Source organism: Hyperolius riggenbachi, chromosome 7 (assembly GCF_040937935.1).
Source record: "Hyperolius riggenbachi isolate aHypRig1 chromosome 7, aHypRig1.pri, whole genome shotgun sequence".
Classification (NCBI taxonomy): Eukaryota; Metazoa; Chordata; class Amphibia; order Anura; family Hyperoliidae; genus Hyperolius; species Hyperolius riggenbachi.
Window position 1 is genome coordinate 11014976 of NC_090652.1, and position 26945 is coordinate 11041920.

Below are 26945 nucleotides of genomic sequence, written 5' to 3' on the forward strand. Positions count from 1 at the left end.
TTTAAAAAGATAAACAGACTTTTTTTTTGAAAATGTTTTTATTTTTCTCTTTTCTTTTCTTTTTTATCTTATGTCAGTAACTGACTCCATAACTTTTTGAATCAAATTTTTTTTTTAATAAAATATAAACTGTAAACACAAAAAGATTTGCCTTTCAAACACGTGTGTCATAAATCTTTCTGCATTTAACATAAATGCTTTGTCCGAACAGTTTTGACAATTTCCTGGTAAGGTTATGGCCCAGACCTTTAAGGAGAAATACTTCTTTTCGGGTGCCAATATGTCCTACCCAACGCCTTTTAACCGGTTCAGCACCGCAGTGCCGAAAATCTCATGCATCCGAGCAACGTTGACCTCCCATTCATTCGCCTATAACTTTATTGCTACTTATCACAATGAATTGATCTATATCTTGTTTTTTCCGCCACCAATTAGGCTTTCTTTGGGGGGTACATTTTGCTAAGAGCTACTTTACTGTAAATGCATTTTAACAGGAAGAATAAGAAAAAAATGGAAAAAAATCATTATTTCTCAGTTTTTGGCCATTATAGTTTAAAATTAATATATGCTACCGTAATTAAAACGCATGTATTTTATTTGCCCATCTGTCCTGGTTATAACACCATCTAAACGATGTCCCTATCACAATTTATGGTGACGATATTTCATTTAGAAATAAAGGTGCATTTTTTCAATTTGCGTCCATCACTGTTTATAAGCTTATAATTTTAAATAATATAATAACATATTCTCTTGACATGCATATTTAAAAAGTTCAGACCCTTGGGTAACTATTTATGTTGTTTTTGTTTTTTTTTAACCTCCCTGGCGTTAAGCCCGTGCTGAGCACGGGCTATGCCGCCGGGAGGCACCGCTCAGGCCCTGCTGGGCCGATTTGCATAATTCTTTTTTTTTGCTGCACGCAGCTAGCACTTTGCTAGCTGCGTGCAGTGCCCGATCGCCGCCGCTACCCGCCGATCCGCCGCTATACGCGTCGCCGCAGCAGCCCCCCCCCCCCAGACCCCGTGCGCTGCCTGGCCAATCAGTGCCAGGCAGCGCTGTGGGGTGGATCGAAGTCCCCTTTGACGTCAGCGGCGATCGGAGGGGCTGGGGGGATGCCGCTGAGACCTTGTCTCGCTACATGAACATTTTTTTTTTTAAACGTATTTGCTGCCCCCTGGCGGATTTTGACAAACCGCCAGGAGGGTTAATTGTAATTTTTTTTTTTTTTTTTTATAAAAAAAAGTGTATGTGGGTAATTTTGGTGTGGGAGGGAAACTGCTAATTTTAAATGTAAAATAATATTTTTTTTTTATTAAAAATGTATGTGGGTGCAGTTTACTATTTGGTCACAAGATGGCCACAGTGAAAAAAGTCCTGGATGCGAACGATCTCGCATCCAGGAACTAAAATGATCGGGACAAGTTTCCTGGGGGCAGAAATACCGCGATCTCTGGAGAGAAAGCGTCGGTATTTCTGCGGGGAAGTTAGATCGGTGAATGGGAATTATATTCCCATTCACTGATCGGGGGGCTAGCGGCGGGCAGCGGGGGCGCGCCCGATCGCGCACACGAGCCAGCGGCAGCAGCAGTGCCTATTTGGACCAGGAAGCTCGTCCAGATAGGCCGAACTGACTAATAACCTTAAAGGAATCATCAGGCAAAAAAAAAAAAAAAAACGAGTTTCACTTACCTGGGGCTTCTACCAGCCCCATGCAGCCATTCTGTGCCCTCGTAGTCACTCACTGCTACTCCAGTCCCCCGCCGCCAGCTAGTTCTGCTTCTACCAGCCCCATGCAGCCATTCTGTGCCCTCGTAGTCACTCACTGCTACTCCAGTCCCCCGCCGCCAGCTAGTCTTGTTTTTGCTGACTCGGAGTTGGCGGACCGCCACGTGTAACTTTGCACGCATACCTGCTGGTGCAGGTACATTAACACATACATTTTTACGCGTTGCAACTCTAACGCGTAAAAATGTATATATTAATGTTCCTGCACCAGCGGGAATGTATAAAAATGTCCGCAATGCGGCCCGCCGATCCCGAGGTCGGCAAAAACTAAACTAGCTGGCGGTGGGGGACTGGGGACTTCTTGCCTTATCAACAGCACTATCTTAGTGAATTGAGGCCTATGTATGTCATTATTTGCCATGTGCCAAGTGTCACTTGGCACGTGACACTTGGCACATGGCACTTTGCACATGGCACTTTGCACTTAGCACGTGGCACTTTGCACTTTGCACTTAGCACGTTGCACTTTTCATATTATGGTCAACAGATATACGAGCAACACAATTATGCCTATCCAACTATGCGGCATTCTGCTCAGAACCCTGCAAACCCATACTATTTTCCAATGCCACCACGTATGAACCGAAGACCTTCAAGTCCACAAGACAACTCTCCTGACACACCAATCTTTACAGACTCAACAACAAAGTGTACACAACAGATCACAGGAAAATTCACCTGTCAGTGAGGCAACCAGCATGTCAAAGTGTCAAGGGCCACGTGCCAAGTCAAGTGCCATGTGCCGAGTGACAGTCAGACAGCAGAGGAGAAGACACTAACTGTCACACTGGCACTGCGCAGCAGCACAGCTGTTCTGTAGTAAGCTAACACAGTAGTACTACTACTCTAACAACTACTAGCTCTGACTGCAGTACTACAGTACTAACTACACAATAACACAGTAATCCTATTCCCTAATCCCTAACCTAACCTATACTATAGCTAGCTAAAGCTAATAGCTGGCCAGCAGGCAGCAGCTGGCCTGGTCTGTGCACAGCACACACACAGACACATAGCAGCTGCAGCAGCCCTGCAGCACACACTCTGACTGTCACACAATGAAATCAAGCTAATTAACAATACAAAAATAGTGTAGTGATAGTAAAGGGGTTAATCACTGATCAGCTTTAGGTTTATCACTGTGTACAGCACTTGCTAGGCCAGCAGCACTGAAGCACACACTCTGACTGTCACTCACTGAAAGAAATCAAGCTAGCTAGTCTAATTAACAATATAACAATAGTGTAGTGATAGTGAAGGGATTAATCACTGAACAGCTTTAGGTTTATCACTGTATACAGCACTTGCTAGGCCAGCAGCACTGGAGCATGTCTCTCAGTGAGCATTCACAAGCAAGAACAAGATTTCTCATCATGGCAGCCCTCCTTATTATACAGGGGGGCTGGCCAGGGTTCCTTTCTGTGATTGGTTGCTAGGGCTTCTGCTGGGAGCCCTCTGATTGGCTCAATGATGTCATCTCCTTAGTTACAGTATTCGGATCCGGATATCCGCCGGATATCCGCCGGATATCCGGGTATGTCACCAAATATCCGCAGATAGGTATCCGGATTTCCACAGAAATCCAAAATCCGAATTGGATAGCTGAAAAAAGGTCGGATATCCAGGTTACCCTTGCCAGTCGCTGCACCTGTTGACGGTACCTGTGTGTGTGTGACAGCTGTAAATTTGGAATACTAGTCAATGCATAATTGTTCGCAGTATCTGCGTGACTGCACACTGTTTAATATACCAGTCTGTGCATACCTGTTAACTGCACGTGTGTGACAGCTGCACATTGTATTGTAATACCAGTCACTGCATACCTTTCACTGCGCCTGTGTGACTGTACATTGTATTAGTCAAGTCAGTGCATACCTTTCACTTACACAACCCCTCCCCCCCACGATATGGACAAAACAACAGGCAAAGGCAGAGCCAGAAGCAGACCCAGAGGCAGGCCACCCGGCAGGTCTGTGCGAGGTTGTGTTGATGTGATTTCATGCGGGCCCTGGCCCAAAGTATAGTGCTCAGAAGATCAACTCCCAAGATTGTCAGTACGTAGTTGACTATTTAACACAGAACATCTCATCTTCCGCAGCCACCAGCGCTTCTACTAGCACCACATCTGCTATATTTGACACTTCACAGGAGTTATTTGGTGGGGAATTAACTGATTCACAGCCATTATTGTTACAAAAAGATTATGGCGCTAAGCAAGTTACACCACCTCATATGTGTGTGTTAGGTGACACTATGGACTTAACGTGTGAGGAGGAGGATGAAGTACCTGCTGTTGGCGCAGTTTATGAGGTGTCTGAGGCAAGCGAAGCTGGGGAGGATGATTATGATGATACAGATATTTTTTTTTCACCGTGATGTTGCGCTCAGTCCTCAATCACTTATGGGGCTGCTGACTATACACAGAGACAAGTCCCAGTCACAATTGCAAATTTGAATAATAGTTGCGCCAATGGTCCATACGCGATCACTCCAATCTGTAGAACCTTAAAAATAAGAGCACAGCATCGCATAAAACTGCTTTAATAAGGCCCCCAACTTGTTAAAACTGTGTACATGAAATACACTTGCACATTTGCATATCACAATACCACATCGCCGCCGGCGCCGGTCACCTCTCACATGCCCAGGCCACGTCTCTCTCGGTGGTTGAACAGCGTGCGTACTCCAAGCTCCGCCCTACACGTTTCGTCACGTGGGTTGTGACTCATCAGGGGCCCCTGGTATTGTGATATGCAATTGTGCAAGTGTATTTTATGTACGCAGTTTTAACTTGGGGGGCCATTGGGTGTCTTATTAAAGCGGTTTTATGCGATGAGGAGCTCTTTGGTGTTTTTAGGTTATATACAGGACGGATTTCCTCATAAGCAGAAGTGAAAGAAACAATCCGGTGAGCAGGGGCACAAAGGGTGTGTGTGATCTCCCATGTGCTTTGGTGACAGCTTATATTCCCTCACGCAGTGTGTGCAAGCACAACGGTGTACTGTTGAGGCAATACTCACTATGAGGAGGTCTGCTCTGCTGTGCTCTTATTTTTAAGGTTCTACAGATTGGAGTGATCATGTATGGACCATTGGCGCGACTATTATTCAAATTTGCAATGATGATACGGATGCCATGTGGGATCCTAATAGACAAGATGACCAAGGGGACAGTTCAGAGAGGGGAGTCAGAGAAGAGTAGGAGAAGACAAGTTCCTGAAAAAAGCAGAAACAGCTGGTGACAGTGTCCGGCGCCATGTATCGCCACCTATGGACAGCCAGTCAACATGCCCTTCAATGTCAGCTGCTGATGCCACCATAGTGCCATCACCCCAGTGGGGCTCAGCGGTTTGGACATTTTTTGTGTGTCTGCCTCAGATCAGAGCAATGCCTTCTGTTCTCTCTGCCACCAAAAATTGAGCCGTGGAAAGGCCAACAGCCATGTAGGGACAACTGCCTTACGAAGGCACAAACTGCAATGGCAAGAGCACCTGAGCAAAAGCAGCACACAAAAGAAAAGCCACCCTCCTTCTCCTCTTCCTCCTTCAGGTGCAGCATCTTCAGCCGCTTTCTCCCTTGCACTTTCACAATCACAGCCACCCTCCTCCACTCCGCCTCTCACCTTGAGAGGTTTCTGCTCCCCCGCCCACAGCAGCAGCCAGGTGTCCGTGAGGGAAACCTTTGAGCGAAAGAAGCAAATGTCTGCCAGTCACCCCCTTGCCTGGCGTCTGACAGCTGGCTTGGCGGAACTATTAGCTCACCAGCTATTACCATACAAGCTGGTGGACTCTTAGGCCTTCCAAAAATTTGTGGCTATTGGGACACCACAGTAAAGATACCAGGCCGCACTTATTTTTCAAAAAAGGCAATACCCAAACTGTGCCATGAAGTTGAAAGGCAAGTGGTGTCATCTCTTGCACACAGCGTTGGGTAAAGGGTCCATCTGACCACAGATGCCTGGTCTGCCAAACATGGTTAGGGCAGGTACATTACTTACACAGCCCATTGGGTCAACCTGATGACCGCTGGCAAACAGGGAGTAGGTGGCTGTGCAGCGGACCTGGTTGTGACACCTCCACGGCTTGCAGGCAGGCCTGCTGCTACCTCCTCTCCTCCTGCTACATCCTCTTCGCTGTCATCCTCCTCCTCCTCCTCGGCTCAGTGGCATTTCAACTCTACTGGTGCTGCGATCTCCTCTCCAGCTACACAGCCCCATCTCCCCAGGGCCTATGCTGCATGCCAGGTACAACGGTGTCACGCCATCTTAGACAAGTTTTGCCTCAAAGCGGAGAGTCACACTGGAGCAGCTCTCCTGGCTGACTGAACAAACAGGTGGATCCGTGGCTGACCCTACACCAACTGGAGATCGGCAACGTGGTGTGTGATGACGGCAGCAAACTCATTTCGGCTTTGAATTTGGGAAAGTTGACACATCTACCCTGCATGGCACATGTGCTGAATCTCATAATTCAGAGATTTGTGTCTAAGTACCCAGGCTTAGAGGACGTCCTAAAGCAGTCCAGGAAGGTGTATGGGTATTTCAGGCGGTCTTACACGGCCATGGCACGCTTTGCAGATATTCAGTGGAGAAACAACTTGCCGGTGAGACGCTTGATTGTGATAGCCCGACTCACTGGAATTCAACACTCCTGTCCTGATGTTCAACTGCCTGCTACAACAGGAGAAAGCCGTCAAACAGTATCTCTACAGCTACAGTCAAAGGACATGCTCTGGGGAGATGGGGAAGTACTGGTCGAAGTACTGGACACTCATGCGAAATGCCTGCAGGCTCATGCGGCCGTTAGAGGAGGTGACAAACCTGGTGAGTCGCAGTGAAGACGCCATCAGCGACTTGATCCCATATGCTTTCTTCCTGGAGCATGCCGTGCGTAGAGTGGTGGATCAAGCTGTGGAGGAGCGTGAACAGGAACAGGAGGAAGAGTTGTGGGATCAATTTTCAGCAGAAGCAGATGATTCCTCAACACTTGCGGCATCACAGAGGGGGGACGAGGAGTCGTGTGGGAAAGAGGAGTCAGATGATGAGGAAGGGGTTTTTTTTGGAGGAGGAGGCGGTGGAAGAACAACCGCAGCAGGCGTTGCAGGGGGCTTGTGCTGCTCAACCGTCCCATGGTATTGTTCGTGGCTGGGGGGAGGAGGAGAACTTAGCTGACGTCACTGAGGAAGAGAAAGAGGAGATGGATAGTACGTCTGCATCCAGATTCGTGCAGATAGCATTTTTCATGCTGTATAGCCTGTTGAGGGACCCCCCGTATAAAAAAAACTTAAGGGGAATGAGCTGTACTGGGTGGCCACGCTACTAGACATTCGGTATAGGCACAAAGTGGCGGACATGTTTCCAAATCACCAGTCCAGAAGGCAGAAAGGATGCAGCACTTGCAGAACAAGCTGGCAACTATGCTTTACAGTGCATTTAAGGGTGATGTCACAGCACAATGGAATAAAGGTACCACTGCCAGTAATCCTTCTCCTATGTCCACACAGGCAAGGACAGAACGCTCTAGCGATCTCATGGTGATGTCGGACATGCAGACATTATTTAGTCCAACGTCTCGCCTTAGCCCTTTCGGATTCACCCTCCACCGACGCCTCGACTGGCAGGTAGCCAACTACCTGGCCTTAAGTGTGGATGTAGACACTGTGAGCAGCGATGAACCTTTGGACTACTGGTTGCACAGGCTTGACCTGTGGCCAGAGCTGTCACAATTTGCCATCCAACTTCTGTCTTGCCCTGCCTCAAGCGCCCTGTCAGAAAGGACCTTCAGCGCAGCTGGAGGCATTGTCACTGAGAAGAGAAGTCGCCTAAGTCACAAAAGTGTTCAGTACTTCACCTTTATCAAAATGAATGAGGCATGGATCCCGGAGGGCTACTGCCCGCCCCAAGACTAAGTCTGTCCCCACACACTGCATCTCTGCCTGCACGCCGTGTGACTGCCTGCCCCAAGACTAAGTCGCTCCACAGACAGCATCTCTGCCTGCAGAGTTGATTTTTCCATTTAAATGTAAGGCTGTGTGGTCAGTGGCAGGCGGTACAAAAAGTGTGGGCGGAGTTAGAGGTGGACGTGAAGGCTGTGAGGTCGGCGGCAGGTGGTGCAAAAAGTGTGGGCGGAGTTAGAGGTGGACGTGAAGGCTGTGAGGTCGGCGGCAGGCAGTACAAAAAGTGTGGGCGGAGTTAGAGGTTGGCGTGAAGGCTGTGAGGTCGGCGGCAGGTGGTGCAAAAAGTGTGGGCGGAGTTAGAGGTGGACGTGAAGGCTGTGAAGTCGGAGGCAGGCGGTGCAAAAAGTGTGGGCGGAGATAGAGGTGGATGGGAAGGCTGTGAGGTCGGCGGCAGGCAGTACAAAAAGTGTGGGCGGAGATAGAGGTGGACGTAATGGCTGTGAAGTCCACGGCAGGCGGTGCAAAAAGTGTGGGCGGAGATAGAGGTGGATGTGAAGGCTGTGAAGTCAGTGGCAGGCTGTGCAAAAAGTGTGGGTGGAGATAGCAGTGGACGAGAAGGCTGTGAGGTCGGCGGCAGGCAGTACAAAAAGTGTGGGCGGACATGGGTAGAGATAGAGGTGGACGGGAAGGCTGTGAGCTTGGTAGTGGGCGGTACAAAAAGTGGGCGGAGATAGAGGCAAAAGTAAAGGCTGCAAAGATTGAGACATTGAGACATGTGCAGTTTGGAAGAGTACAACAGGCGATTGGAGATGATGAAAGACGTAATTTGTGCATGTGCATCTCGGGAAAGGGAGAAGTGTGCATGCGGTCACAGCAAAAAGTGATGGGCAGCAGAGAGAGGCACATTGCACCGACATGTGTGAAAAGATAACAACAGGGGTAATAAAATAAGGAAAAGACTGAGAAAAGGACAATTATCACACAACGTTGCTAAGGTCAGGTTCATAAGTGGATCCACAATTAAAGTACAGATTGACGTTTGAGTTACAATTATTTCACATTCCTTATTATTATTGTTTTATTATACTTTTTATTTACATAGCGGCTAGGGATGGTCGGAATGCCAATTTCCGATTCCGCGGTAAATCCGCATTCCGCCATTGCCAATTACCGATTCCGCTTTTCGCTACCAATTTCCGCATTCCAATGCGGAATTTCCGTCGGAAATCGCGGAAATTCGGCGCGACTTCAACATCGATTTTCTCAAAAACTATAAGGCCTTTTTGAAAACTTTTTTTTGCATCTTGTTCAGAAGATTCTGTTTAATAAACCCTGTAAATTCGGTGTTTCTAGCACTTAAGGGGGCTTTGCTATTAACCGCTAAAGTCGGGGGATTTTTACTGTAATGTAAAATGCAGAAAATAGGCAGATGTTCTGCATTTTACCTTATAGTAAAAATCCGCCGACGTTAACGGTTAATAGCAAAGCCCCCTTAAGTCCTAGAAATACCAAATTTTCAGGGTTTATTAAACTGAATCTTGTGAACAAGATGCAAAAAAAGTTTTCAAAAAGACCTTATAGTTTTTGAGAAAATCGATGTTAAAGTCGGGTGGAATTTCCGCGATTTCCGGCGGAAATCCGCCTACTGCACTTGCATTACCGATTTCCGCATTCCGATGCGGAAATGCAATTTCCGATCGGAATTTTGGAAATTGCATTTCCGTGGAATCCAAATGAGCATCCCTAATAGCGGCGGTATATTCTGCAGCGCTTCACAAAGCACAATAAGACGACAAGGGGGAATATAGGTATAACCAGAAAATGTACAGCAGAGTCTCAAGCAACACAAACAGCACAAAAACAGTAAACATTAGGAGAATGACCTTGCCCTTGCAAGAGCACAATCTAAAGGGTATTTGGGAACACACTAGATAAGGAGACGTGGGTGTGTGGGGGGGGGGGGGGGAGGGGAGAAGGTGAGTCAATGAGCCTTTGCCTCTGATTACATTGTGAACAGATATGTAAATAGTGGCTATACTGTAACGATTGGTGTCAGCTAAACAGATTTTCTGATTATTGGTGATCTGTAGTATCACCATTAATACAGGTGCTATACCTGATTATGTGGTGATCTGCAGAATCACCAATAATGCTGGTATAGCCAGACACAGGACTACCAATGTGAGATAGTGTTTGGTGCAACAGTAATGAGGAATAGGTAGTCTCCCGAGGAGCGGGTGATTCAGACAATACTGCAGCCAGTGGACACCTGAGGAGCAGGTGTTACAGACAGTGCTGCAGAGGATATTCACCTGAGGGGCAGGTGATAAATACTATACTGCAGCCAGTGGACACCTGAGGAGCAGGTGTTACAGACTGTGCTGCGACCAATGACCACCTGAGGAGCAGGTGATTCAGACTACACTGCAGCAGCCAGTGGACACCTGAGGAGCAGGTATTACAGACAGTGCTGCAAATGCAAAGGATATTCACCTGAGGGGCAGGTGATAAGGACTATACTGCAGCTAGTGGACACCTGCGGAGCAGGTGTTACAGACTGTGCTGCGAGCAATGACCACCTGAGGAGCAGGTGATTAAGACTACACTGCAGCCAAGGGACACCTGAGAAGCAGGTGTTACAGACAGTGCTGCAGTTGGGCTTCACCTGAGGAGCAGGTGAAATGCCACAGATCCCTCGCCAGTGGCTAGGCCCACTGGTGAGGCAAGAAAGGTCAGACAAACAGAGTAGGCAATGTACGGACAGATAAGGTACAAAGACAGAAGACTGATTCAGTGTTAGGTTCAGGCAGGGTCGGCAACATGAATCAGATGGGCAGAGGTGCAGAGTCAGTAAGCAGGAGAATAGTCAATGGAAGCAGAAGGTCATAACAGATAATACAATGAATTAGCTCCGGCTGGTTCTAGCACACTTTGGGATCTGACTAGGTCTGAGCGCTCACACGTTAGCATTCGCAACAGCAGACACGGAGCAACTGACAGACTACCACTATATATACATAGCAGCTCCGCAGCGCCACCCCAGTCACTCAGCCAATCCGAGATAGCGTTAGGAGTCAGCTGACCTGGCAGGTCAGCTGACTCCCCTTCCATTCGCATAAAGGTCCTGTCGCCTGGCGCGCGCGCGTAGCCCTCAATCTATGTGCAATAGAAGGACCAGGCAGAGCAACAGCATGTAACTGCGCGGCCGAAGCCGCCGGCTGATACGTGGAGATAGCCGCCATGCCGCTTGTCTCCGCGGCGGCATCTCCGCTATCCATTACAGTACCCCTCCCCCCCTGAGGAGTGGACCCCGGACACTTCCTACCCGGCTTCTCAGGGTGTAACTCATGAAACTCTTTCTTTAAATCCTCAGCATGCATGCGACAATCCGGCACCCAAGTTCTCTCCTCCAGGCCATACCCCTTCCAGTGGACCAGGTATTGTACAGAATTCTACACTAATCGAGAATCCAAAATCTTCTCGATCTCATACTCCGGTTGATCGTCAACCATCACAGGGGGGGGGGGGGAAGGAATCCACACGCACCGCAGGTTTTAACAGAGAAACATGGATCTCACACCTCTCATACTCGCTGGGAGATTAATCGCATATGTGACATCATTAATCTTTCTGGACACTGGGTATGGGCCTACAAATCTGGGTCCTAACTTAGGTGATGGTTGTTTCATGCCAAATGCCGAGTAGAAACCCACACCATGTCCCCAGGAGAAAACTTCCACTCTACAGACTACCTCTTATCCGCCTGTTTCTTCTGAGTCTGGAAAGCTTTTCCCAAATTCCTCTTAACTAACACCCAAATCTCTTTTAATGCCCTTTGCCAATCCTCCAGGGCTGGAAAAGAAGTAGATGCCACAGGTAAAGGAGAAAACTTTCCAGATACCACCTGAAAATGGGAAAATTCTAAAGAGGCATTATTGTGCGCAAATTCCGTGAACGGCAGAAACTTTACCCAATCTGACTGTGCATCTGCTACATAACACCTGAGGAATTGTTCCAGGGACTGGTTAACTCTTTCGGTCTGACCATTGGTCTGTGGGTGGTAGCCTGATGAAAACGAAAGGTCCATACCTAACTGATGGCAAAAGGCTCTCCAGAATTTCGACACAAACTGGACTCCCCTATCTGACACCACGTTCTCCGGAATGCCATGCAGCCGGAACACGTGCTGAATGAAGAGATCAGCTAACTACTGGGCCGAGGGGAGTCCTTTCAGAGGGACGAAATGAGCCACCTTATTGAACCTATCAACTACCACCCAAATGACCGTCTTACCCTCAGATCTGGGGAGTTCTCCTACAAAGTCCATGGACAAATGAGTCCAGGGTTCATTTGGCACTGGTAAGGGTTGCAATGTACCCACTGGCGCCTGGCGAGAGGGTTTACTTCTAGCACAAAGCCACAAACCTAACACTCTCTCACAAACTCTTTACAATCCAGTGCCAGTGAAGGCCACCATACACATCTGGCCAGTAGATCCTGGGTTCGGGCAGCCCCGGGATGCCCAGCATTCTTATGGGAATGGAATAATTGTAAGAGTTGCAAGCGAAAAGGAAGTGGTACGAACATAACCCCCTCAGGCTTCCCTTCTGGAATGTCCTGTTGGTAAGGCCCCAGAGTAACCGTCCAGTCCTCCCAGGTCTCAGTAGCTGCCAAGACCACTTTCTGGGGTAAGATGGTCTCAGGGGTTGAAGGCTGAACTGTCTCAGGCTCAAAACACCTAGATAGAGCGTCCGCTTTGACGTTCTTACTACCTGGTGTATACGTTATGATAAATCTGAACCTTGAAAAGAATAGGGACCAGCGGGCCTGACGGGGACTAAGTCTTTTGGCCCCTTCTATGTACTCCAAGTTTTTATGATCTGTGTAAACCGTGATTGTATGTTCTGCCCCTTCCAGCCAATGGCGCCATTCTTAAAAGGCTAACTTAATGGCCAAAAGCTCCTGATTGCCAATATTGTAGTTCCTCTCGGCAGGGGAGAACCTATGAGCGAAGAAGGCACATGAGTGTAGTTTGCCTTGAAGGCCAGAGCGCTGAGACAATACAGCCCCAACCCCAATTTCTGACGCATCGACCTCAACAATAAAGGGGAAGGTGACATCCACGTGTCTCAGAATGGGTGCAGAGCAGAACAGTTTCTTTAACGTGGCAAAGGCGGTCTGTGCCTCTGCCGACCAGTGATAAGTGTCAGCCCCTTTTCTGGTGAGATTGGTAAGGGGTGACACTACAGACGAGAATCCCGTGATGAACTTTCTGTAGTAGTTGGCGAAGCCAAGAAATCTTTGGAGTGCCTTCAAACCTAGAGGTTGGGGCCACTCTAAAACAGCAGAGACTTTTTCTGGATCCATGGAGAGACCAGAAGTGGAGATAATGTACTCCAAAAAAGGGACTTTCATGACCTCGAAGAGGCACTTCTCTAGCTTTGCATACAGCGAATTCTGTCTTAATTTTCTCAAAACAAACGTAACATGTTTACGATACAGACAGTGCTGCAAAGGATATTCACCTGAGGGGCAGGTGATAAGGACTATACTGCAGCTAGTGGACACCTGAGGAGCAGGTGTTACAGACTGTGCTGCGAGAAATGACTACCTGAGGAGCAGGTGATTAAGACTACACTGCAGCCAAGGGACACCTGAGGAGCAGGTGTTACAGACAGTGCTGCAGTTGGGCTTCACCTGAGGAGCAGGTAAAATGCCACAGATCCCTCACCAGTGGCTAGGCCCACTGGTGAGGCAAGAAAGGTCAGACAAGCAGAGTAGGCAAAGTACGGACAGATAAGGTACAAAGATAGAAGACTTATTTAGTGTTAGGTTCAGGCAGGGTCGGCAACATGAATCAGATGAGCAGAGGTACAGAGTCAGTAAGCAGGAGAATAGTCAATGGAAGCAGAAGGTCATAACAGATAATACAATGAATTAGTACTTAAAGCTATCAACAGAATCTGGCTAAGTGTGGATCCCCAGCTCCGGCTGGTTCTAGCACACTTTGGGATCTGACTAGGTCTGAGCGTTCACACGTTAGCATTCGCAATAGCAGACACGGAGCACCTGACAGACTACCACTATATATACACAGATGCTCCGCAGCGCCGCCCCAGTCACTCAGCCAATCCGAGATAGCGTTTGGAGTCAGCTGACCTGGCAGATCTGCTGATGACTCCCCTTCTATTCGCATAAAGGTCCTGACGCCTGGCGCGCGCACGCGTAGCCCTCAATCTATGTGCAATAGAAGGACCAGGCAGAGCACCAGCATGTAACTGCGCGGCCGAAGCCGCCGGCTGATACGTGGAGATAGCCGCCATGCCGCTTGTCTCCGCGGCGGCATCTCTGCTATCCATTACATATACAATGTTACGAGCTTGTCTGAACAGGTGTGTTTTAGGAGTGTGTTTGAAGATGTCCCGGTTTGGAGCATGACGCATCGGCTGTGGAAGAGAGTTCCAGATGAGGGATGACGCTCCTGTGAAGTCCTGAATGCGAGCATGAGAGGAGATGAGCAGCTTAGAGACCAGGATAATTTCTTGGTAGATATACACAATGTCTTAGACATTGTGTATATATATTTGTTTCCCTGGTAATCCATTTCGGCTAGTGTCTAATTTCTTGGTAGGACAGAAGGAGGGACAATATGTAGAGATTAGTGAGGAGATGTATGGGGGTGGGGGGGACAACTCATGAAGGGCTTTGTATGTTAGAGTCAGGAGTTTGAACTGGATTCTCCGGGTAATAGGGAGGGAACGGCACAGTGGGGCTGCATCAGAGGAGCGGGTGGAGAGGTGACTGAGGTGGGCAGCTGAGTTAAGAAGGGATTGAAGAGGTGCTAGCCTATTCTTTGGTAGACCACAGAGGGTGTTGCAGTAGTCTAGAAGGTAGATGATTAAGGCATGTACAACCATTTTAGTGGCCTCTTGTGTAAGGAAGGGATGAATATGGAATATATTTTTGAGCTAGAAATAGCAGGCGATAGTTAATGAGGCAATGTGAGGTTTAAAGGAGGGCTCAGACTCAGAGTCAAGTATAACCTCCAAGCAGCGGGCATTAGAGGTCGAGATTATTGGGGTATTGTCTACAATTATTTTTCAAACAATTATATTTTATTGGAAGATGTTCAACAACCACATATATATACATGGTCAGGTATGTTCCACATATAATCAAGAGCATGACCATTTTGTGTACATACATATCTTCTGATAAGAACAGACTTCACACTTAAGGGACAAAGGTAATACAGAAGATAGTACTGAAAAAAGAGACAAAGCGTCCCATAATAAACATAATAGATAGAAAGTACTATACTATAAATCTTAACTGTTCATAATTATATATTCACATAAGAGCTGGTGGTTGTTTAATTATGAGATATAGATGAGTAGAGATAAAGAGAATACACATCTGTGCACATTGTAATGAAAATAACACCTGCATAGTATATGTCTTGACCATAGAAAATACCATCTTAATTAGAAGCAACCTAATAGAGAATGTAAATGATCAAAAATTAAAGCTATTGATTAGGTCCATAATGAAGTTTGATATATTTTATGATATCTGGGAGGGTGGGATAACAGTTGGGCCTAAACACAGATGTGCTTTGAGGGGAGGCCTTGATTGCCTATCTATCATTAAGTCTCGATATTCCTGGCTATCTAAGAAGTCAAACCATTGGGCCCACATAATCACATATTTTTCAACCTCCTCTGTGATGGAGTGGCGTAATTGCTCCATTTTTTTCAATCTGTTCTATCTTTTGGAACCAAAGGGAGATCGATGGAGGGTCAGTAGATTTCCATTTGAGAGGTATACATGACTTGGCTGCATTGAGCAAATGTTTGACAAGAGATTTTTTGTATGAACGCATGCTCTCTCTAGAAAGATGTAATAAGAATACTTCTGGTAGAAATTCTAATTTTTCACTAGCAATAGTAGCTATTAATGATTGGACTCTGGTCCAGAAGGGAACAATTGATTGGCAATCCCACCAAATGTGAAGAAGAGTACCCTTTGCACTTTGACACCTCCAGCACACATCAGAGACCTGAGGGAAGCACTTATGAAGAAAGACGGGTGTTCTATACCAATGAGCTAGCAGTTTAAAGTTTATCTCTTGAGTCAGTACACTTACTGAGCTTTACTGTATATCCCATAATGCAAACTTTTTCCCAGTCATCTTCATCAAACGATTTTTTTAATCTGCGTTCCCACTCATCTTTAAATAAAAATATGGGCTGCTGAGATAAGTCCAGAAGGGATTTATATAGTTTAGAGACTAAGTTTCTCTGGGGAGTGTTCTGTAGAATCAAGGAGTCAAAGTCTGTAAGTTTATTTTGGGCTACCTTAATCAGGTCTTTTGCTGAAAGGAATGTTCTTAATTGGAAGTATTGCCAAAAAGGGATCTTATTTTCTGAGTCAGTTTCCAGAGTAGTTATGGGGATACAAGTCTGTCCATCCACTAGATCTTTTATAAGGAGATCCTTTCGTAGGTTCAAGTGGGGCATAAAATCTGTCTGGTGTCCAGGAAGGAAATTATTGGTTGTTCTCAATGAAGTTAAAGGGCCAGGTATAGTCGAGACTTTTGTTTCTGAACAGCACTTTCGAAAGGTCAATAAGGTAGCATTAATTAATGGATGAAATTTAATGTATTGTAGGGCTGAGAATTTGTAATCTAGTTTAGGATTCCATGGGCACCACTTAATGTCTTGGCCAAAGAAATCTTTTTCTAGCCTCACCCAATCTTTAGAGTCTTCATTACAATGCCAATCCACAATTCTGCTAATCATGGAGGCTTGGTAGTATCTCCAAATGTCAGGAAGTCCTGCTCCTCCTCTGTCTCTAGGATAAGATAGTTTATCTTTTCTAATTCTAACAGGTTTCTGTCCCCAAATAAATTAAGTGAAAGCTTTCTGCAAGTTCACAAACCAGAGTTTAGGAAGAAAGAGTGGGATAGTAGAGAAGTAATACAATATGCGAGGTAATATCGTCATCTTTAGGCTAGCCATTCGTCCAAACCAGGACAATGGCTTACGCTGCCAGTTCTCCAATGTGTGCTGGACATGCCGAAGCAAAGGGTCAAAGTTACTTTCTTTTAACCACTTAAGCCCGAAGGGTTGACATTTTTTTACATCCGAGCAACTTTCACCCCCCATTCATTTGCCAATAACTTTATCACTACTCATCACAATTAATTGATCTATATCTTGTTTTTTCCGCCACCAATTAGGCTTTCTTTGGGGGGTACATTTTGCTAAGAGCCACTTTACTGTAAATGCATTTTAACAGGAAGAATAAGAAAAAAATGGAAAAAAATCATTATTTCTCAGTTTTCAGCCATTATAGTTTTAAAATAATACATGCCTCCATAATTAAAACTCACGTATTGTATTTGCCCATATGTCCCGGGTATTACACCGTTAAAATGATGTCCCTATCACAATGTATGGCGACAATATTTTATTTGGAAATAAAGGTGCATTTTTTCCGTTTTGCATCCATCACTGTTTAGAAGCCCATAATTTATTAAATCATATTGATATACTCCTTTGACATGCATATTTAAAAAGTTCAGACCCTTAGGTAACTATTTATGTTTTTTTTTTTTATTATTATTATTGTAATTTTTATTTTTTTTTTATTTAAACTTGTATGTGGGTATTTTTTGGTGTGGGAGGTAAACAGGTTTTTTTTAATATATTTATATGTTTAATTTGAATTTTTTTTTTTACAGGTGTAATTTGCTATTTGGCCACAAGATGGCCAGAATCAAAAAGTCCTGGGAGTGATCGATCTCGCTCCCAGGCAGAAGAAAGGAGCCCAGAGCTCAGAAAAGCCGCAGCATCTGAAGAGACGCTGTCGGCTTTTCTCCGGGGGGGTCCGATCAGCGAAAGGGATTTATAATCCCTTTCACTGATCGGTAATCTAGCGGCCAGCAGCGGGGGCGCGCACGGGGGGGCCCGCGGGAGCGCGCACGACCCGCGGGAGTGCGCGCAGCCCAACTGGACGAGAAATCTCGTCCAGTTGGGCTTAAGTGGTTAATTTGTCTGTTCTAAAAGTGATCTGGATCCCCAGATATGTAAAACTTTTATCTGCCCACTTAAAAGGAAAGTTTTGAATACAGGATGCTTTTGTGTCAGGGTGAAGTGTCAGGCTCATTCCAAACGACTTGGAGAAGTAAATTTTTAGGTTGGATATATCTGCAAAAAGCGCAAATTCTTGTAGTAAATTTGGAATCGAAACGAAAGGCTTTGTTATGTAGAAAATCATATCATCAGCGTATGCTGCTAATTTATATTCTTTTTCACCTATTTGCACTCCAGAGATATTTACATTAGATCGCACAGCATTCAAAAATGGTTCCAAAGATAAAATAAAGATTAGCGGAGAGAGAGGGCCGCATGCCATTTTTCAACTGAAAGCTTTTAGAAAGAGTACAATTCACCCTGACACAGGCAGAAGGGTCACTATACAATAGAGCTATCCATTTTTTCATAGATGGACCCAGGCCCAAACTTTCCAAAAGGGAATGTATATAAGACCAAGACACTCTATCAAAGGCCTTCTCGGCGTCGGTGGAGAGAAGTAGCCCCTCCACCGGTCGCCGAGAAAGCCAATGCTGAATATTAATGGTTTTCACTGTGTTGTCCCTGGCTTCACGTCCAGGGACAAATCCAGCCTGGTCCAGAGAGATAAGTTCTGGGATATGTGGAAGTAGCCTATTTGCAATTATTTTAGCAAAAAGCTTAATGTCAACATTTAGCAATGAAATAGGACGGTAGCTTTCACATAACATAGTATCTTTACCCTCTTTAGGGATAACCGTTATATGGGCAGTTACTAGTTCTTTGGAATGTCTGTCATTCTTAGATATGTTATTGAAAGCTTTTATGAAATGAGGAGCTAGTACATCCCTATATAGGCGATAATATTGTGTGGTAAACCCGTCTGGACCTGGACTTTTCCCTGATGCTGTTTGTTTCAATGCTAAATAAAGCTCATCCTCTGTTAGTTCCTCCTCCATTTCTTTCATGTCTTGTTCCTTCAACTTTTTCAAGCCAAACTTTTTGAGGAAATCCTGAATTTTCTGTGAGCAAGACTGAGTATCCAAATTTTGTGGGAGATTGTACAGATCAGAGTAGAATTTCGCAAATTGGTCTGCTATCTCCTGCAATTTGTAGGTTTTAGTCTGATCTTTCTTCTTGATACAAGAGACCTGAAGTTCCATTTTACGATTACGTAGTAATCTTGCTAATAATTTGCCTGGCTTATTACCTTCCACATAGAAGGATTTCTTCCTCATAGAGAAACTATGGTTAGCTCTGTAGTATAACAATTTGAGTAATCGCTCTCTAGCAACCTGCAACTCCTCATAGTCTGTCTGAGATAAAGAGTGCTTATGTGTGTCTTCTAGTGACTTTACTTTTTCGATCTGATGAGTAATACCAGCATCTCTCTCCTTTTTAACCTGGGAACCCATAGCTATAAGCATTCCCCTAATTACTGGTTTGTGTGCCTCCCATACTAAGAGGGGATTTTCATCTGGCTGTCCATTACTATGGAAATAGTCCCTGATAGCAGATTTGACTTTTTGGATTCTAGTCTGATCTGACAATAGATGAGGATTAAGTCTCCAAGTCCAATGTTTTTTTTCAAAGGAGGACCAATTCTTAGTTTAGTATGTACAGGAGCATGATCCGAAATCGACATGGGTCCAATAACCGAGTCAATCAGTTTTTCGAGATCTCTTTGCATAATGAAGATCATATCAATTCTAGTATATTTTTTATGAAGCCCAGAGTAGAATGTGTAATCTCTCCCAGATGCATTAACTATTCTCCAGGTGTCAATCAGTTGTAATGAGCTAAATTGATGTCTGATAAGCCGAAGCGTTTGAAATGGAAGAGAGGAAGTTCCATTGGACGAGTCCAATTTAGGATCTACAACCACATTAAAATCTCCGCCCACAATCAAAATCCCGTCACAAAAACCTTTTAATTTAGAGAGTGCTTTTTTATGAATTTGTAATGACCTGAATTTGGTAGGTAAAAATTTGCCACAGTGTATGTTTCCCCAGAAATATTGCCTTTGATAAACAGAAACCTGCCCTCTTCATCCTTCATAATGTCAACTAAGTCAAAATTAAGGCGCTTGTGAATAATAGTTGTGACTAGGGATGAGCGTAATGACCTAATTACGAATTTCCGAAATTTCGCGAAATTACTACAATTACGATTTTAGCAGTAATCGAAATTTCGTAATTTTCGCAAATTACGCAAATTTTCGTAATTACGATTACGAAATTTAGTATTTTAAAGTTTGCAAAGGTTTCTATCCCTCTAGATGCCTAAAATGAATAACCAACCAACTCCTCCTCCTCCTCTCCCTCTCCCTCTCCCTCTCTCTCCCTCTCTCTCTCTCTCTCTCTCCAGAGATCTATAGTATTTCAAAACCATACTCACATTCATGACATGTCCAGGGATCAAACCCAGGCCAACCACATGGAAGACAGCTATGCTCACCACCATACCACCAAACACACACTAAATAGACTGCTAACCTAAATCTTACTTGTAGACAGTCATATGAGACACATGCTGGGTGCAGGGCTTTGTGATTGGACCATGCGATAGAGTGAGGTGCAAAAATGAAATCATGCCTAGCAGAGGATGGTTTCACAGTGCTAAATGCTAGGCTGGCTGTGGTGCAATTGGTTAGTGTGTCTGGCTGGTAACAGCAAGGTTACAGGTTCAATTCCATCCAGGCATGTCTTTTCCTTTTGCGTTCAACAGTTGTCCAAACAGAGCCAACAGAGCCCCAGATAGCCATGTAGAGTTAGGTCACAGCTAGGCTGGCTGTGGTGCAATTGGTTAGTGTGTCTGGCTGGTAACAGCAAGGTTACAGGTTCAATTCCATCCAGGCATGTCTTTTCCTTTTGCGTTCAACAGTTGTCCAAACAGAGCCAACAGAGCCCCAGATAGCCATGTAGAGTTAGGTCACAGCTAGGCTGGCTGTGGTGCAATTGGTTAGTGTGTCTGGCTGGTAACAGCAAGGTTACAGGTTCAATTCCATCCAGGCATGTCTTTTCCTTTTGCGTTCAACAGTTGTCCAAACAGAGCCAACAGAGCCCCAGATAGCCATGTAGAGTTAGGTCACAGCTAGCCTGGCTGTGGTGCAATTGGTTAGTGTGTCTGGCTGGTAACAGCAAGGTTACAGGTTTGATTCCATCCAGGCATGTCTTTTCCTTTTGCGTTCAACAGTTGTCCAAACAGAGCCAACAGAGCCCCAGATAGCCATGTAGAGTTAGGTCACAGCTAGCCTGGCTGTGGTGCAATTGGTTAGTGTGTCTGGCTGGTAACAGCAAGGTTACAGGTTTGATTCCATCCAGGCATGTCTTTTCCTTTTGCGTGCGCGCGCTGCGCCATTGAACCCCATGGGGTATTTTGCGTGCGTAAAACTTTACGCATGCAAAACTTTGTGCTCGGTGTTTGGACAACTGTTGAACTCAAAAGGAAAAGACATGCCTGGATGGAATCGAACCTGTAACCTTGCTGTTACCAGCCAGACACACTAACCAATTGCACCACAGCCAGGCTAGCTGTGACCTAACTCTACATGGCTATCTGGGGCTCTGTTGGCTCTGTTTGGACAACTGTTGAACGCAAAAGGAAAAGACATGCCTGGATGGAATTGAACCTGTAACCTTGCTGTTACCAGCCAAACGCACTAACCAATTGCACCACAGCCAGCCTAGCATTTAGCACTGTGAAACCATCCTCTGCTAGGCATGATTTCATTTTTGCACCTCACTCTATCGCATGGTCCAATCACAAAGCCCTGCACCCAGCATGTGTCTCATATGACTGTCTACAAGTAAGATTTAGGTTAGCAGTCTATTTAGTGTGTGTTTGGTGGTATGGTGGTGAGCATAGCTGTCTTCCATGTGGTTGGCCTGGGTTTGATCCCTGGACATGTCATGAATGTGAGTATGGTTTTGAAATACTACAATCTCTGGAGAGAGAGAGAGAGAGAGAGAGAGAGAGAGAGAGAGAGGGAGGAGGAGGAGGAGGAGGAGGAGGAGGAGGGCTGGCCAGCCTATTCATTTTAGGCATCTAGAGGGATAGAAACCCTTACAAACCTGAAAAAGTAAAATTTCGGTTGGAGACACGAAATTCGTCATTACGGGAGTGAAATTTCGATTACGAAATTGTAAATTACGATTTGAAAATTAATTACGAAATTACGAATTTGGGTCGTAATGTTAAATTTCGCATTCGTAATTAAAGCAGTTCGAAATTTCGAAAATTTCGGCTCATCATTTCCCATTGGGATTAGTGGAGTGAAAAATGTGAGGGAAAGACTTGTTTTAGGTTAGATTTTAGGTACGCTATCACGTTTAAAATGGGATTCTTGGATTAGACCAATATCAGTACCTTAGGAAGTAAGTTCTCTAAAAAGAGTGCTTCTTTTTTCAGGGGTGTTAAGGCCCCTAACATAATAGGATGTGATTCAAATATCCATTGTCCCTGCTCAGAGGTAGAGGGCTTAGAGCAGGATTGGAGATAAAAATAAATAAACAGTAAAGTATAGAGAAAGAAAAATACAGTACAGTACAAGCTCAGGTAGATTGCAATTCCTGAAGGTTGCTTGGTGTGTTCTTAAGAATGTCAAGACTACAGGTGATGGAGTTAGTAAGCCCCGGGTACTTATAAAAGAATAAGGACCCAAAGAAAATATGAGGGGCAGGTGTGAGGTGGTGAGTTTATTATACTCCTCTTTTTTAAAAAAAAGTAAAAAGGGTATAATCACCTCTGTGGGGGAAAAATGATCATACGCACCGTGAATTTTGGAAGTCTGTTTTTATGCAATAGAATAGATAACTACTTATGATATTTAAGTGGGAACAAAAAGTAATTCTGAGAAGCACTCCATATATAGAGATCTCACATTCCCCCTAGTATCTAAGTGTATGCTATCAAGCACCTGTGAACAAAAAAACTTATCAAAAATAGGTCAAACATTCAGATGTGGCTTCATAGTGAATCAGTATTATCATATAACTCTATCACACTAGACAATAGACTAAAATCTATCCTATTACTTGTGCTGAAACAGTCTAATTATAACAGTATTAAGTCAAAGTTCTAGAGTAGCTATTCAGCCTGAGGAATCATTTTATAAGCACATGAGAGTGGACAGTATTCTATGAACCCCACTAAGCATATTAATATCCTGGAACAAGAAATAGTGCAATCAGAAAGAGTAGTGATGAAAAAAATAAACTTACTAACACAGGCAACCAGTCATTTTAGAGCCATAATCATGACACCCAAAAGCCCAGCGAGCTGAGACTCAGACGGGCAAGTAAGTAAAGGCTAACACAGCGAATGTAATTAGCTTGGAGGTATATCAGTCCACATCTCCCGTTCTATCTGTGGAGGTATCTCGGTCAGGAGCGAGGGGAGAACGATCTCTGGACCTGTTACGATCAGTATCGCCATTTTTCTTAGAGCGGTAAGAGGGTCTGAGTCCAGGCTTATTAGGCCATATATCTCCTGCTGGGATGATGGCTCCTTCATTAAACATGTGTCCCATGATTACGGGTAGACGGAAATCTGCGTAAAAGTCAGGTAAATGAACAGAGGATATACGTAGGATTTTGCAGAACTTGTGAACATCACCCGGAAGACGCAGAACCGCTATGCGCCCATCTCGTGAGGCCTGCAGACCGAAAGGAAATTTCCATTTGTACGTGATGCTGTGTGAGCGAGGGCTCTCCTATTCCTTAAAGGGGAACTTCAGCCTAAACAAACATACTGTCATTAAGTTACATTAGTTATGTTAATTAGAATAGATAGGTAATATAATCTCTTACCCACCCTGTTTTAAAAGAACAGGCAAATGTTTGTGATTCATGGGGGCTGCCATCTTTGTCATGGGGGCAGCCATCTTTTTGGTTGAAAGGAGGTGACAGGGAGCAGGAGACACAGTTCCAACTGTTCTGTGTCCTGATTACCCCTCCCAGCTGCACACACTAGGCTTTAAATGTCAAATTCAAAATGTAAAAAAAGAAAAATTTGCACCAAAACAGCAGAACGAGAGCAACGACATCAGAAATCCCATCATGCTTTGCACAGCATCAGGGGAAAAAAGCCCGGGCAGTTTTCTTCTATGCAGCTAAAAATGAGGTTTGTATAAGAGAAACAAAGTTCTCATGCTGTGAAACTGTTAAAGAAACACCAGGCCTTTTCAGTGCTGCTGAGTCGATTTTTAGTCCGGAGGTTCACTTTAATGTGATCTGTGAGGGGTCTTGATATAATTTGATTTCTGTTTCATTAAACATTATGGTGTCCTGTCCCCTTGCTTTTTGCATTATTTCTTCTTTTAGCATGAAGTTAACCAAACAGCTCACAATGTCTCTAGGAGTTTCGCCATCTGCACCACGCGACCTTAAAGCTCTGTGAGCACGTTCTATGTCTATGGCAGTGTCCTTAGGCCTGTCAAAGATAGAAAGGAGGGCAGCGTTAATGTCGCTGGGCTGCACAGACTCTGGTACTCCTTTCACACGGATGTTGTGTCGTCGTCCCCTATTATCTAGGTCTTCCATATATCTGTTCATCTCAATTAAATGCAAGTTATGAGAAACTGTTGCTTGCTGTAGTTCCTCAATGGCTGCATCTCTATTATCTCCCGCCCTCTCTGCATCCTCAATCCGCTTCACTAGGCCCTGTACATCCTCCTTGAGCTCATACACTGCACCCATCATACTGTTTTTAATGTCTGCAGCTAAGTTGTTCATGTCAGCCATCGTGGGAAGTTGTTTAATATAAGCAAACATGTCAGCGTGGCTCACTAGAGGTTCTGTAGCAGAGCTGGTCTGCGGGCCTTCTGCTGGTGCAGGTGTCTGCGTCATCTTAGATGTCTCACGCCGGGAGTTGTCCGTCTTCTGCAAGCGAAATATGTCTGGAATGTTTCTGCTTGGCTGCACACCTTTTGTTCTCTGGGTGTCTGTGAAGCTTCCTGGATGTTTTTGTTTCGATAGCATAGCGCTGGAAGGGTGTTAGCTGCGGGGATTTGTGAGTCTCGGCAGGAGCTCTGAACTTAGGCTTCCATCTTCCACCGTGTGCAAACCACGCCCTTGTCTACAATTATGATTGCAATTGGTGGGGGCATAGATGGCGATGGTGGAAAAATCACAATTTCTGTTTTACTCATGTTGATTTTAAAGAATGCGGGAGGACATGAATGCAAAAACGACACGTAGACAGTCGGGGACTCTAGTAGCGAGGACAGGTCAGGAGCTGAGAGATAGATTTGGGTGTCATCCGCATGGAGCTGATACTGGAAACCAAAAGAGGGAATTAGTTGTCCCACGCCACGGGTGTAGATTGAGAAAAAAAGTGGCCCAAAAACAAAGCCTTGAGATCGAGGAGTATTAGAATGGAGAACTGGCCTTAAGATTTAGCTACCAGTAGTTCATTAGCAACTTTAGTGAGGACAGTTTCAGTGAAATGGTGTGTGCAGAATCCAGATTGAAGGGAGTCAAGTAAGGAGTTGGAGAGAGAAAGGCAGACAATTCTGAATCATGAGGTGGAATGGTTAATTAAACGATGCCAATTATTTTGCACGATTAATGGGTGAGTATCTTAAGAAATAAATATGCCAGGAAACCAAAATGTTTTTGGTAAAAATTTTAACCTATTGTGAGATATTTTTTAATGTTATTTCTTTGCAGGTTTCTAGCAAGCATTTTCAAGGGATATACCACCACACAGGAGAGAAACTACATTTAATGAGCCAGCCCCCTAAGAAAACACAGCTCCAAGAGAAAATAGATGCCATGTATGAAAAGATTGAAAGACTCATCCCCGAAGCTCCCTTCACAAATTTTACCAAAACCTCAAGTGCCAAAATGAGCAAGGCCTTCATAGTGAACCCCAAGGAACAGTATTGTGTTGGAGAAGACTTGGTGGTCCAGATTGACATGTATGACTACTTGGGCAACAGGAAGACCTATGGTGGGGACTTCCTAAGAGCCAGGCTCTTCTCCCCAGAGCTTGGAGCTTCTGTTTCTGGACAACTGGAGGATCTCAAGAGCGGCTCATATCTGGTTAACTTTACTTTATTTTGGGCTGGAAAAGCCAAGACCTCCATTGTGCTGTTTCATCCTAGCGAAGGCGTGGCAGCTCTCTGGAGAGCGAGGCACGCAAGCCAAGGAGTTCTGGGGTTTGAGGGGAAGTTTGAAATGCTTGGCAAACAGGCAGTGACTAAATGTGCATTTAAGCTGTACAAGGAAGAGGGGAAAGAGATCTGTGAATACATAGACCCCTTGTATGAAGAAGAATATTACTGCTATAAAGCACCCAACTTTACTTGCGAGAGCCTGAATGAAATGAGGGGCTATGACCTCGAAATACCTCATATTACCAAGGAGGAAAGTAAACTCTTTGAAAGGTAGGATAGAATTGTTGTCTTTACAAATTATATCTACCAAAAACATCTCAAGGGAACCTGTCACATACATGGGTAACATAAACCGAACCTACAATAAAAAAAACCAAAAAAAAAAAAACCAGCATGGCTCTGTGCTGAAATAAACAATTATTTTGACCAGTGTTGTGTGAAAATGCAGATGTTCTTTTTACATTAATTTTTGCAACTATAATGTAAAATTCGACTTTCGAGTGAAAATGCCATAGACATTAATTTTGTAATAAGTTTGTAATTTTCATAAACAACAAAAACTTGGAGCTCTGAGTATGAACATACGAAAACTTTAATCACCAATATCAAAAATTACAATCCTATGCACTACTAGTTATTAAAAAAAAAACCACGTTAAAATGTGGAAGCATACATTAATATGGCCCTAGGCCGAAAGTCCGTCTCAGAGTGCACTCCTATTTAGAGAACTCTTGAGTATGTATACAATCTTATATTTTTATATTGTGTTATCTTCAGGCCCAATAAAGAAATAATGCTCCACAAACGTGTATGGTGGATAGAGAGAGTCCTGAATTTAATGGCATGAACTTAGATGTCACCCCGTATGCATATTTATGCATTCCTCTATGTATTATAAACATCTACGCATTCATTACAGACCTTTTGGATATTAGGTCAAACCTCAATCAGGTAAGCTGCAGCGATAGCCATAAATTGACCATAAAACAGTAACGGCATTCCATACGTGTAGACACGTGGGATGTCGCCAAGACAACTCAACCACTTTGGTGCCAGTTTCTTTCCAAG

The 26945-nt window shown here is 44.7% G+C and overlaps 1 protein-coding gene across 1 annotated transcript in view; it reads left to right on the forward strand.

The window, feature by feature from the left end:
- The window catches only part of LOC137525373 (NXPE family member 2-like), a 66903-nt gene that overhangs the window by 14037 nt on the left and 25921 nt on the right, over positions 1-26945 (forward strand). The window contains exon 2 of the mRNA XM_068246436.1: positions 25429-26147. Coding sequence (XP_068102537.1) covers positions 25429-26147 — 719 coding nt within the window. The remainder of the gene's footprint in view (positions 1-25428; positions 26148-26945) is intronic.